The sequence below is a fragment of the Staurois parvus genome, unplaced genomic scaffold, assembly GCF_062004578.1.
Source record: "Staurois parvus isolate SC_StPar_1 unplaced genomic scaffold, SC_StPar_1.0 ptg000149l, whole genome shotgun sequence".
Lineage (NCBI taxonomy): Eukaryota > Metazoa > Chordata > Amphibia > Anura > Ranidae > Staurois > Staurois parvus.
In genome coordinates, this window is record NW_028317945.1 from 4,302,587 (window position 1) to 4,316,521 (window position 13,935).

Below are 13,935 nucleotides of genomic sequence, written 5' to 3' on the forward strand. Positions count from 1 at the left end.
TAACACAGTTCACATATACAGTATATATTTCAACAGTTAATTTACCTGTTTGTGTCTGTAGTTAACTTTAAAAGCTGCAGAAAAGAAAACTGTTGCTACATAGCTATACAAAATGCATCTGCTTTTTTTTTTTTTTTTATTTGAAAGAATATAGGTTCTTGGGAGAATATAAAAAGGTTTGCATTAAGGCTATTTTAACACACACCACTGTTTTAACGAAGCAAGGTGACTATGTTTATATTAAATAATTTAACACCACACATCTGTTTTAATAATATTTAAAGATTTTTTTTTTCTTTAAGGTAACACCAAAAAAAAAATTCCACACAATCTCCAACATCTTCCCTCAGGAATGAGAAGTGATATTGCACCTGGTTAGAGGGATCGTCCATACAGACCCCTCCATCTCCAAACAGCTTCCATAATGTATGTATTTTAAAGGAAAGTGTTTCAGAAAATATTACTTATAGGGTAAACAATCCTGAGGTGCCATACTACAGGCTCCATCTCAATGCCAGTGTTATCAGCAGAAGAGGACCAAACCTTATTCAAAGCCATGTTTACATACAGCACCTTCAGGCATAGGGAGGTTAAATATCTGTAGTGTTTACATCAAACTAAACGGTTATCACTCTTATCACTGCAACATGAGACAAAAAATGTATCTACAAATATTTATAAAAATATATTTGCTTTATTTAATCTTTCTACTACCAAACTGACCCAGCCAGAGACTATTTACACCTCTGCATTTTGGGTGCTGTGTGTGTTTTCAGCATATTTTATATGCCTTACCATTCATCCCTATGGAACGAATGTATATCTGGAAACTACACCAAAGATGCAGAAAGCAAGATGTAGAACACGCCACACTGCTGTGAATATAGTCTTAAAGCTGCAGTTTAGTCAGAAAGAGTTAAATAAAGGGGGTTAGGCGAAAGGGCATAATGGGAAATTTATGTCTGTTCGCCACTTTTCAATAAATATAAATATACTCTAACAAAGAAAATCAAATGAAAAATCTAGGAAGACAGCCTGAATGCAGTTTTGATTTGTTGAACTGCTGATCTGCCAGCATTTCACTGAAAGAAAACTGTGGTTAAAAAAAAACAAGCAAACTAGAAACCAATCACACACATAGAAGGGTAAGCACCAAAAGATAGCTGAATATTCTTCCAGTTTAACTGGCTGGACCTCCAAAGCACATAGAATTAATTAAGCAAATATCTTTCTGGATCTTAAAACACACCTTCCCCGCCTGCATCACACACTGCAATGCCATAGCCTAAGCAACCTATATAAAGGCCCGTCATTGGAACTTATGATGTGGAGATAAAGTGCCTTTGCTCTGCTCCAACTTTAAGAAATTTGGCATCTGCACTAGCAAGTCAGGGGGTTCTGGTGTAGGACCAGCCGGTGTGTACCAGACTTTGGTGCCTTCTCTTTTAATGATCTGTTGTTTTCCCAGGTGTGTAGTGTGTGTGTGTAAAGAGCCTGTCAGGATTGAAATAGAACAATTGTCACTACTGTTTTTGAAAGTTTATGCTTTGGATTTCTCATTCTTTACTCAGTACCTGGTTGGTCAGTGATCTGGAACAAAAATGTGCACGTCATGCGATGTACATATTGTTGTGCAAGGCAAGTTATTCTATAACTTATGAAGGAATGACAAGGATGAAAATCCAAAGTTTACATCTTCAAAAACATGTCAAATCAAAAACATGTATAAATCTTGCAACTTGGCCCATCAAATAAGAAGGAAACCCACAGTTGCAGGCTTGTAGACACTGGCAATTAAGATATAGGAGTGACACTTGTCTGAGTGATATACACCACTTTGAAGGGGACAAAAAAAAAAAAAAATCTTATAGCTAACCTGTCAACCCTTTTAAAATGTAAAATTACCTATTTAAAAGAGTAAGTTCATCTATCTAGATCCATGTGAGGGTAAGTTCACCCTTACACATCCCTGTATGCAGGTACTGCTCAGATGTGCAAACATTGGCGTACAGCTGCTGCATATTACAGCCTGTCATTGATTTTACCAGGCTGCTGGCAACACACAACACCTCTCACTCATGAGCAGAAAAGTACACCCAAATGTGTACTGTACAGCCCTCTTGCAGCTGTGTGCATATGTAGTAAGGCTTGACACCTCCTCTTTGAAACTAGCTTATGAAGCCCAAACATTTAAAATAGTTAACAGGTATGCATAAAGTGTTGCTTAAAATGGAGAGAAAAAAAAATGCAAAACATGTACATTCAAGGCAAAAAGGTACGTGTTCTGGCAATGGTAAGTCATTCATGTGGCTGCTACCTCACCCTTAAAACATTCTTTGATGAAAGGTTTTTGAAGTACACTGCACTCTGTGTCAAAGAATGAATGCTTCCACACTAATGTTTTACAATGTGAATTGTTCCCTTTAAAACAGTTAACTTGTAACTGAATACTGGACCCATCTCTCACCTCTCTATGTTGTACACTGGAGGAACTCCTCCTTCCCACAGCAGCCTTATTTGCAACAGATGATAATGCATACAAGCTGTAAAGGTTTGGGCACCCCAGTCAAATCACATTGATGATTTTAGTGAAACGTCAACAAAATCTTTGTAGCAAACAAACCTACCCAACATATTTCCGTAAATTTTTAAAAGCACAAATTAAACCTTTACTTGCTGAATGCACTTATTTTAAAATCTTGGGGCAAATGCGGACAAACTGGAGGTTTGATTCCAAAAATGTTGGGGTTACCAAGTTCTAACAGTATGCCCAGACTGTTGTACCTTCCACGTTTTATTTTGCAATCTGTTAAATTCCGAATGCAAGCTGTAATGTTGTAAAACATGAAAAATATATCATATTGTCTATTACCTGCAAAGGATATATAAGGTTTCACTAGAAACAATTTGACAAGGGGTGCCTAAACCTTTGCATACAAGTCCTTTAATTTAACAGAAACCATGTAAATACTATCTTGGAATGTTGGGCTGCAATCAGGCTTATTCAAAATAAACACTGCAAAATGCAGTAACCAAAAGCAACCCAAAATTAATAATTTAATCAACTCACATTTGGGAACTGAAATATGATTGGTTGCAATGGCATACTGCGCTTAGGCTTTGCATTGACAGTCTTATTAAACAATAATTAAACGTGTCCTCTTGCTGCTGTACTATATAAAAAGGTGCCTATTGGGTAAGTAGGAGGAGCCAAAATGTGAGCTGGTTCACACCAGATGAAATCCAGCGCTTTTTTTTTTCTGCATCAAAAATGCTTGCACAGTGTTTTCCATGTATTCTAATGGCCCTAGTTCACACCAGTGCAGTCTGTACCAGTGCGTTCCAGTGCAGAAAAGAAAAAAAAAAAAAACAGAACATGCTGCTTTTCTTCTGCACAGAACTGTACTGGAACACAGCAAAACGCACCAGAACGGACTGTGGTGTAAACTGTAAGCAAAAACACATCCAGAACGCATTTGAAGTGCATTTTTGTGGTGTAAGCTGTAGAAAATTTCTTAAAAGATCATTCAGCAGATGTAGTTCAAACAAGGCTACCAAAGTTACCACGTGTACAGTCAAGTCTGTTAAATGCTGCTTTGTGTCTATGGGCAGACACATCTTACCTTTTTTTTTTTTACCATAAACTTATCTGGCATCATATAAAGGCTACAAGCTACACATCAAATTAAAGAATGGCATATGCAGGATAGTCCCTGAGGCCAAAATACAACAAAAAGCAAATAAAGCACTTCAATGAAATAAGTCCCCATACATAAAAAGTCTAAAACATCAACCCTTTTAAACCATCAAATTATGCATATGTGAACACCTATCACCCTAATTTCAAGTGATTAAAACAGTGTATAAAATTAGAAAAATGGACTGTTTGTCCTTGACCTATGTTCAACAAGACTAGTGAATTACAATTAGATTTTTAGACATCAGAGTACACAAACCTAAAATCAATCAATGGCTATTGAAGCAGGAATTATTATAAAACTATTACAAAAGCAGAAACAAGAGAAACCAGTGACAATGGTACTCTCACCTTGTTCACTGTAATAGTTTTTTCTGAGGGTTCAATGGGTTTTCATTTTATTGGAGAATACCAAAAAGTTATGACTTATAAAATATCTGATTGTTACAGTTTTTATATGATTTTCCCAGTGTCAGTAGAAACCGCTCTCCTGCAGGCTCTATGTGAGAGCAGCAATCTCACTGTCGCAGTCCGACACAGCACTCCCTGACCCCCTCCCTTCAAATCATCCTAAATGAGTGACAGCTAAGGGTCTGCAGTCGAAGTATGAGCCTTGCCAACTGCAGTGTTATATCAGACTGTGGCTGCCAGATGGCTGCTCTCATGTGGAAGCAGTGTCAACTGGAACTGAGGCTCTTTTCTAAAAAAAAAAAATATATCATAGCTTTTGGGCATCCTCCATTTTCATTTCTAGGCTGGAAATTCACAGGAAGCCTTGTATGTTTATGAATAAATACAAGGCATCCTCTGATTGGCTGAGGTGGTGGATGTCATGATCTCTTCCTCACCAATTAGGGGAATTCTTGTACTCATTCATTAAAGCAGCTGTAAAGGCAGAAGGTTTATGCATAGAAAAAAAACCTGAGTGTAGCTTTCCCCCCCCTACTTACCTTAGCCTGATCCAGCAATGTGCACGAGAGCTGAGGCTCTCTCACCTCTCATTGGCTTAGAGCCAGCAGCAGGAGCTACTGCCACCAGCAGGAGCCGGTAAGGAGGTAGCGGGGGGAGGGGCCAAGTCACACTCTGCGAGTCCTAGGCTCCATACACACTGGGCGATTTAATAACGCTGGTAACGTTAGCTGTGTAAAGTCACGTTAATAACTTGAGTTTTTCAGTGTTTTTGCATTAGCGTTTAGCTGTGGGTTTTTTTTAGTTTTTGTTTTGGTCAAAAAAAGTTCAAAAATGCTGGTTTGCCGCGTTTTACAGCGTTAGAGCGTTTTTACAGCTAAAAAAACTCATAGAAACCCACTAGTTCTGGGGTTTTTTCCCAGCGCAAAACCGCCGATTACAGTCCCTGATGACGTCCCTTATGACGAAATGCGTAGGGCGGAGCCACGTACACATGCTACCATGCAAAGTGCAACCGGCTGGTGGCCATTTTGGATGCTGGATGGATTTGATTTTTCATTTGCACAAGCTTACCTGTCTTTGTGAGTGCAACCCTATTTCAAATAAAATGTTATATTAAGGATTTTACACTATGTGGAGCAATCTTCTTTTGCATGTTTTATGTCACATGTTAGGGTCCCATTTGGAGCATGTCTAGCTACCCTAACTAGGGATCACTAAAGGAGGATCTTTGGCATTTCTCTATTGGGGAATCAGAGGACGATTTGGCTTTCCAGCCTGTCTGGTTGTTGTACAACAAAGCACAATTGACCACTCTTAACATTGGGTCATACCTCTCTGGTAAGCCTTTTATATGAGTGGTTGGTGACATCAGCTATCCTTGATCCCTCTAAACACCAGTCATCATCAGAATCCCTCTAAATACCAGTCTTCCTGTGAATGGCTGAGCAGCACTCAGCTCAACTCTATTTTGTTCTGGGAAGACCCTATTCCACTGCCGGGACACAGCACTGTATACTGTATGTAGCTGATGTTACATACATTCCATATAGCGCTAACAGGGGGGGGTGAAATTGTTTGTGAAAGAAAAAATTAATTTGGATCAGCTTGGTACTATTTAAAAAGTTATCTAAAAGTCGGAGTGAGCCTTTAGTGTAAACCTTTCCTCAGGGATACACGCGGGCTTACATGGCTGACCATCTTCAAAAAGAATGTTGGCTGTTACACTGACCCTGTGGCTTAAGAACCTTCTCAACCACTGACCTAGATATGAATGCAGATCTGGAAAGTCAGAAATCCTTATCTGAATACTTGTTCTGGGTTGGCGATTTAAATTATTGAAAAAAGAGGATCCACATAAGCATGGCAATTTACAAAATAAAAGCTCTTTTCTTTCAGTTAGGTCTGAAGTTTAAAGGACTTCCCTATACTACCCATTTAGTTTGAGGTGACATAGGTATGATTTTGTTCGTCCTACTAGGTCTCTGCTTTTGTATGGAACCCCGACAGCCATTCCAGATGTCGACCTAAGAGTCAAACTTTACTTTTCCCTACAGAAATAGATCTCGACATCTGTGGAAAATCTACCGGAGGGCAGGTAAAAGAATGCTGCAAGTATGTTCCATTGAGACTCAATGGGGTTTATTTACGAACGCTGAAGAGGCAAAATCAGACTCACTTCTGCATAGAAACCAAATAGCTTCGAACATCAGCTTGTTCAATTAAGCTTTGGCAATAAAACCTGGAGGCTGACTGGTTTCTATGCAGAAGTGAGCCTGATTTTGCACTCTCCAGCTTTAGTAAGTAAACCTCACTGAGACAAAATTGATTAAGGGGATACTCTCCTGCATGGGTAGAAAGAAAATTGCAAATACCCAGCAAGGGAACAAACAGGTTAAGATTTCTATTTCAATGAATAAGCAGCTCCTGAATGAAGTTCAAGGCTGTTAGGAAGCTTGCTGACAAAAATTCTGCACCAAAGGAAAATAAAGTGGCAAATATTGAAAATATACAACAGCTCTAAAGGCCAGATGGTTTGCATTATTAAACGCCACAGAGCACAAAGCAGCAATCAGACTACGCGATAGATAACTGATCCCAATATGTAGGTTTGTTGCAGGTAACGGGTCATCCGATTATACTGTACCCATTCCAGATAAGAAATTTGCAATTCAGTCACTGCATGTTATTCCATTCTACTTCATACCAAAAAAAAATAAAAAATTACCAGTGTTCACATGAGAAGAACAAGCACAAAACCTCACAACCAAATATAAATAAAAGTAAATTCTAAGTCCAGCATTTCAATAAGCAGCATTTTGCTCTAGAGTACAGCGATTACTGCTACATAATATCATGAAATTGGCAGCAAGAAACAATAAGGTGGAGAAAACTGTGTGTGTGTGTGTATATATATGTATATATATAATTAAAAAAAGATAAATTAACAACCTGCAACCTATTTTTACCAACATAAAGGACCTCCTTCCTCTTTAGTTTATTCTGCACTGATAGTAAGTGTATATTGAGAATTCAAGAAGAATTATCTGTGCAGGATTTGGGTAAAAGAATGTGAAAATAGTCTTTCAGCCAAGCTATTGTTATCTGTCTCTTTTATTGAAGTCAGGCTGTCTCTTCTCCTAGATTAGAATTCATCATCAGAGCTCAGAAGTAGAGTCTTCTCTGTATCGCGAGCTCCTGACAGACTCTGAGAGCGAGAGATGATTTGTCCATTGCGCCAAGTTGTGCCCTGCTCCAAGGTGGATTGCTGTGTGTACTGCTGATAGGCTGGAGAGAAGTTATGGATGGCATCTTGAACAATATCATGAGGATTCATGGTCTCCTTTAGACTGCTGGAAATGCTCTTCATGGGGGCGCAGCGCCCTGCAAAGTAACACAAAGACGCTCTAAAAGCCTTCAAGATTCAAAACTAAAAATATCATTACACTGAAACAAATCGAACATATACTGATGTTATATTGATTACACAGGTCCACATATATCTATTGCTTGGCAAAGGGAAGCAACATGTTTTTCATGGAAAACAGTGAAGGGAAGAAGTTTAAGCGGAACCACATTTTTAATATTCATAGCAAATTCGTCCGTCCATCCATCCAGGTCTCAATGCTCTATTTTGCTGATAAATCATTTTGAAAAACACCCTCCCTAGCATTTCTGACTGTGGCAGTCTTGAGTAAGAGCCGTTGATTAATGTAGCATTTACTCCCTTGAATTCGTCTATAATTGTTTCTTAATATGTTGTGTTCTGACAGTTCTGGTTCCACATGGGTTAAGCAGTTTTATTTTTTCCCTACTGAATAAATATACAAAGTGCAGAAACCTAGACCACCAAATTTTATTTTATTTTATTGTAGTCCTGTTAAACAGTAAATTAAGATGGTTTGCTTTAGCACTTTATAATTAAATAGAAAACGTAAAATTAAGGTAGAACTATATTCATCCCATCCATCCTTCATCTTACTCACTCTAATAACTTAGTGGTAACAGGTACCAGAAGCCACAAAACACAATTGTTGGCTCCAGAATCCACTCGTTGCTCTGAAATTCCACTTGGCCAGTTATTGACCAAATGTCACCCGAACCTCCTGTTTACCAAAGATCATTTAAGTTGCTGTTAGATCATGGAGTAGAGGCTTTTGAAGCTGAGATGTCAATATTTTCAACTTTGACTATATTTTAGGATTTGAGTGGAAGCTGGTTGAACAGGAAAGCAGGTGATATTATTGAGGACTAGAGCCAGTGCATAAATTAAATAGGAAGCTTGCATTGTATGGATATAGAGAGCTTCATATTTCTGTTTACCACTTGGCTATGGCTGACCACACTGACCATACTACACAGTCGTAGTGGACAGATTTCTAAAACAACTGCATGTTTTAGCATAAATGTGTCTGGAAATGCATTCTGTGCTTAAAAAGGGTAAGGTAAGTATCTGAGTTTCAGATGTGCGAATATTTACTAAAGCATGATGTAGCATAAATGATCTGTGTATGTGTTTCTAGTGCGATATCTATCTACGCAAACCCAAAGAACACAGAAACCCAATGCCAAACAATTTCAGGCATCATGCCTTGTTTTTGTATAGTATAGCTGAGTCATGCAAGCAAAATGTTGACGCACATTATATTGGCCAGGAAGAGAAATGTGTTAAAAATGAATGTAAATTTATTATTTGAAGTGCAGTTTGCTGTAGGCCTAATACAGCGAGATGATTAACAAGGTGGCAAATAAGCCAAGCAATATGAAACTGCAGATGTAAATGGCTAAATAGGTGAAGCAGACAGGGCAGTACCTACCATATGGACCGTAGGATGGAACAGCTGCAGCAAATAACCAGGGCAAAAGCAAGGGAAATAAAAGAGAGAAAGGACAGATCAAGAAATAGAGAGGTTACACAGTGACCTGTAAGAAGCAGCATTCAGAGACAGCAGCATTCATAGATCATATGTTGATGTGTCATACATGTCAACAGCCACAAGTTCTCCCCAGCCATGTGCTCTGTGGGATGAATCAGCACAATTTCTCCTCCAAAACACTGCATGGTATCAAACTCCCTGCAGAAAACAAATACCTCACATATTCCCAAGGATTAAAGAGACAATACCACAGCAGCTGAAACAGATTTAATTCTTCTAAACTTGCAACTGGCCCAAATAAAAATGCTGCAGTGTTACAACATAATTAACCCACCAAATTATTAGCAAATATAACAAAAAGGAATTTCTGTGGATACTAATAAACCAAAACTATGTTTAAGGACTTGTGCACTTTAAAATCTAGATGTAAGAGAATTAGTTTTTAATAATGCTGAAAGGAATGTGAAGAAAAACAGCTTGCAGTAACCAGAGAATACAAATTGAAAGTAAATCTGAAGGCAACCACTAGGTGGCAGAAATCAACCATCGCAAAAAGCTGAGCTGGAGATCTGGGAATATGGCAAGGAAAAAAAAAATGTTAATATTTCATGACACTAAGTGATTAAACAGATATTATTTATAGGTACAAAAAAAACATCAAAACCATCTTTACGGTGTTCTCTTTCTACTCAATGATCACAATATGTAGGACATTTATGCAAATTAAGCCAAACCCAGCTAGGCTGCCTTACTAGTACATCCAATCCTTCACTTAAGTCACTCCTGTTCTCATCCAATCTTTCCACTCACTTGGGGTTAGCACAGAGTAGTAGTGAATAACAACATAATACAGTTGATGACTACTTATCTTACCAAAATAATCCACATTTTGGGCTTACTTGTGGCAATACTATCTTGCAAAAATAATTGATTATCTATGCAATCTAAGGACAAAGACGTCTAGATTGACAGATAGTTTTAAAATAACATGCATTTCAAATAGAAAGTTCAAAACATAATCAGTAATTTGGCCAGTTTATGACGCAACTGTTTGCCAGCCTGTAGCAAAGGGCGCTGCCCATGATTTTACCAGGTACTGCAGCTGTGGTAGAGGAGGAATACCAGGGCTTATGCGGTATTCCCAGGATATTTAGATGGCTTGTTATGGAAATTTCAGTGTACCCAAGTTCCACAACTGGTTATAACAATAATTCAAGCCAAAACTTCAAGTTGCCAAGTGACCTTAAGGATTTAGAGAAGATCTGTAAAGAAGAGTGGACCATAATCCGTACTGAGATGTGTACAAACCTGGTAACCAACTACAAGAAACATCTTACCTCTGTGCTTGCCAACAAGGGTTTCTCCACCAAATACTAAGTCATGTTTTGCTTGGGGATCAAATACTTATTTTACACACTGAACTGCAACTCAGTTTATAAGATTTGTATCAGGTGTTTTTTCTGGATTTCTGATTTTTGCTATTCTGTCTCTGTCTCATTTAAAATACAAATAAAATGAAAAGGTCTGGACTGCAGGCAGGCCAGTTAAGCACCCAGACTCTTCTACTACGAAGGCATGCTGTTGTCAGAGTCAGTATTTGGTTTAGCATTGTCCTCCTAAAATATGCAAGGACTTTCCTGAAAAAGACGTCACCTGAATGGGAGCATATGCTGCTCTAAAACTTGCATATTTTTCAGCATTGTTGGTGCCTTTCCAGATGTGCAAACTGGCCATTCCATACGCACTAATGGGCCCCCATACTATCAGAGATGCAGACTTTTGAATGGAGTTGCTGGTAACAAGCTGGAAGGTCCCTCTCCTCTTTTGTCTGAAGGACGTGACACCCATGGTTTACAAAAAAGAATGTCAATCTTTGATCTGCCTGATCACAGAACAGATTTCCACTTTGCAACAGAACATTTTACATGAGCTTTGGCCCAGAGAAGATGGCAGTGTTTCTGGCTCATGTTCAGATATGGCTTCTTTGCATGATAGAGCTTTAACTTGCATTTTTAGATGGCACAGTAAACTGTGTTCAAAGACAGCGAATTGTGGAAATCTTCCTGAGCCCATGCCTGTTTTTAATGCAGTGCTGTCTAAAAGCATAAAGATCACAGGCATCCAATATTTTGGCCTTGTCCCCCACACACAGATTTCTCTAGATTCTCAGAATCTTTTGATATTAGGTACTGTAGATAATGATATATTTAAAGTATTCGCAATTTTACGCTGAAATTTGTTTTTTTGAAATTGTTCAGCACTTTTTAGATGCTTTTTTGATGATTGATGAACCTCTGCCCATCTTTACTTCTGAGACATTCACTCTAAGATGCTCTTTTTATACCCATTCATGTTACTGACCTGTTGCTAATTAACCTAATTAGTTGCAAAATGTCCTCCCAGCTCTTCCTTGTTAGTATCACTTACTTTACCAGCTTTTTGTTACCTTGTCCCATTTTGAGACGTGTGCTGCCATCAATTTCAAAATGACCTTTTCTTAAAACAGTAACTTTTCTCAGTTTAAAGGGGTGTAAAGTCTAAAAATGTTTACCTTAATGCATTCCTTTTATTAGGGTAAAAATGTTTAAGTAGTACTATTGTCTCCTCATCCCCCCAACTCATACTTACCTGAGCCCTCACGCAATGCAGCACTGTGCCTATCTGTAGCAGCTCTCTCCTCTCTCACAGGCGTTGCTATTGTCAGTGACTCCAGTGATGAAGGAGCAAGGGACAGGCCGAGCCGTGCTGTGTCTATGAATGCAGGCAGTGTGGCTCGGGATCAAGCCCACAGGTGTACCACAATAGGAAGTGGCTTCCTATGGTGGCATTTCAAGAAGAGGAGGCACCAGGAGCTCCAGCAGGGGACACCAGAAGAGGAGGATGGGGGCCTCTCTGTGAAATTCTACTGCACAGAGCATGTAAATTATTTACAAGGTTAAGTAAAGCGACCAACTCTATAAGAGTAAATCAACTAAAACAACACCTGTGAAATTCTTGAAAAACATTAGCACGTAACTTTTTTTCAAAAAAGAAAAAAGCTGTACTCACCTTGAGCATCAAGTCTTTTGTCTAAGTAAACTTTGTAAGTAAAAGCGTAACGTAGAGCTATGGCTGCAAAGAACATCTCCACACAAATAATAAAATTCTGGTAGCCGGCAGCAACTGTGCCCTCACCCACTGTAACCTCAGCTGAATGGATTTTTGGGATAGCACCACATTTTTCCAGTATTGCTAAAAGCATTCCTGTAATGCACAAGTAGACAAAAGAATTAAGACTAATGAATACTGGGAATCAGACAATGGTGTGAGTCCTTATGTTATAAAAAATATATATATATATTAGATAGAGAGAGAGATCAGCATAAATGAGTACACCCCAACAGATTTGTCAGAAAACCTTTACTTTCCTTTCAGTAACAACATTTTCTATGGGACACTATACTATAAAATATTCCCACAAATGCAGGCCATTGATTGGAAACAAGATTTGTTAATTTGCACACAAAGTATTTTTTCTAACAAATTAATTCATGTTGCATTCATGTTGCAAAAATGAATACACCCCAATGAAAGTCTTAGGAGCAAAGCTAAATTTTAGACAACAAAATCCTAACTAGAAAAGCTACAATTTCTGGGGAAATTGTGTGAAGTGTTCTTTCCTCCACCAGTAGTCTACAACTGGAGTGGGCGGAGTAACTGGGCGGAGTGGCTTGAGTAACTGTTGTGTGGTTGGAGTGGCTGGAGTAACTGTGAAAAGGTTGGACTGGGCAGAGTAACTGTGTGGAGTGTTTGGAGAGAGTAAAGATAGTAAACATTACACTAACTAATTGATTAATCAAATTTAAAAAGTGCACATGGCAAGCTTGATAGTGAGAAATGCATTTCAACTTTTAATTATTTATATAGCACATTTAATTGCAATGTTGTTGCCCAAAGTGCTTCACAGTTACATTAAAACATACGTTTATAAAAACATTAGCAGCATTATCACCTCAAATACTCTACTGTAGAAAACTTATTTCCAAACCTTTAACCAGAAGCCGGCCAAACTGTCACAAATTCAAAATTAGATTTCAAATAGGGCAGAGAAGAGTGGTTAAAAACAAACTGCTCCAAATTGCTCACTTCACTGGCGTCTTCAAATGGTCATAGTTTTAAAAACTATAAATCCTACAGCGAAGAGCTTTATATTGTGAGAATCACAAGACCCAGACCTACATTTTGATGTATAGTATGTCTCTGAAATATTAAAAATGAAGGCACAGTCACAGTTTAGAAATTGCCCTTCAAATTTTAGGTGGCTAGAGTGGAGTTTCAAGGAATGTCAATGGGCGGCGTGAGTTGTAAACAAATGGTCATATTGTGAAAGCTATCAGGACTATGGCTTAGCTGTGGATATTTTTAATGGCAGCAGGGATAGCTGAACGTTTTGATATAAGATTCGAGTAGGTGGGCTTGAAAATGAGGGAGTGATGGCAGTTTAGAAATCAGGTCCTGATTTTTCAGCTCCCACTCTAGCTTTTGTCAGCTCCCACTCTAGTTTTGAACATTCCGCCATTCATTCCTAAGGGACCAATTTCACCACAAAAACGCCAATATTTTGTGAACCATTCGGAGAAACGTTCCACAAAGTAATAGCACACCAATCGGGAACAATCGCAGGTTTCGGTATATTACGGTCTATGTAGTGTAAAAACTGTGGGAGGAGTTAGGGTGGTAAATTTTGCTATAATGAGATAACAATAAGTGGTCTTGTCATGCAAGAACAGTTAATTAACATGAATTCAACGCCAGGTGAGTCTTATTCATTAACTGCCTCCCGGAAATGACGGAAGGGCTACCAGATCTCTTGTTCTGGGAAAACATCATATGACGTCTTCCCACTCTTGCCGCGCATGCGTGCCCTTGGGGGGGTGCGGCGATCGGTGGTGCACTGTGTCCCTGGGACACAGC

At 38.7% G+C, this 13,935-nt stretch overlaps 1 protein-coding gene across 4 annotated transcripts in view; it reads right to left on the reverse strand.

Moving 5' to 3' along the window:
• Positions 1-262: 262 nt before the first annotated feature.
• Positions 263-13,935, reverse strand: part of TMEM184B (transmembrane protein 184B) — a 188,819-nt gene continuing 175,146 nt past the window's right edge. For 3 of the 4 annotated variants that reach the window (XM_089674263.1, XM_089674264.1, XM_089674262.1), the window contains 3 exons: positions 12,031-12,225; positions 8,923-8,946; positions 263-7,489 (listed from right to left, as the gene is read on the reverse strand). In XM_089674263.1, the coding sequence (XP_089530389.1) occupies positions 7,251-7,489; positions 8,923-8,946; positions 12,031-12,225 (458 nt within the window). In that variant the 3' untranslated portion in view covers positions 263-7,250. The remainder of the gene's footprint in view (positions 7,490-8,922; positions 8,947-12,030; positions 12,226-13,935) is intronic. The other variant, XM_089674261.1, reaches the window with a different exon arrangement.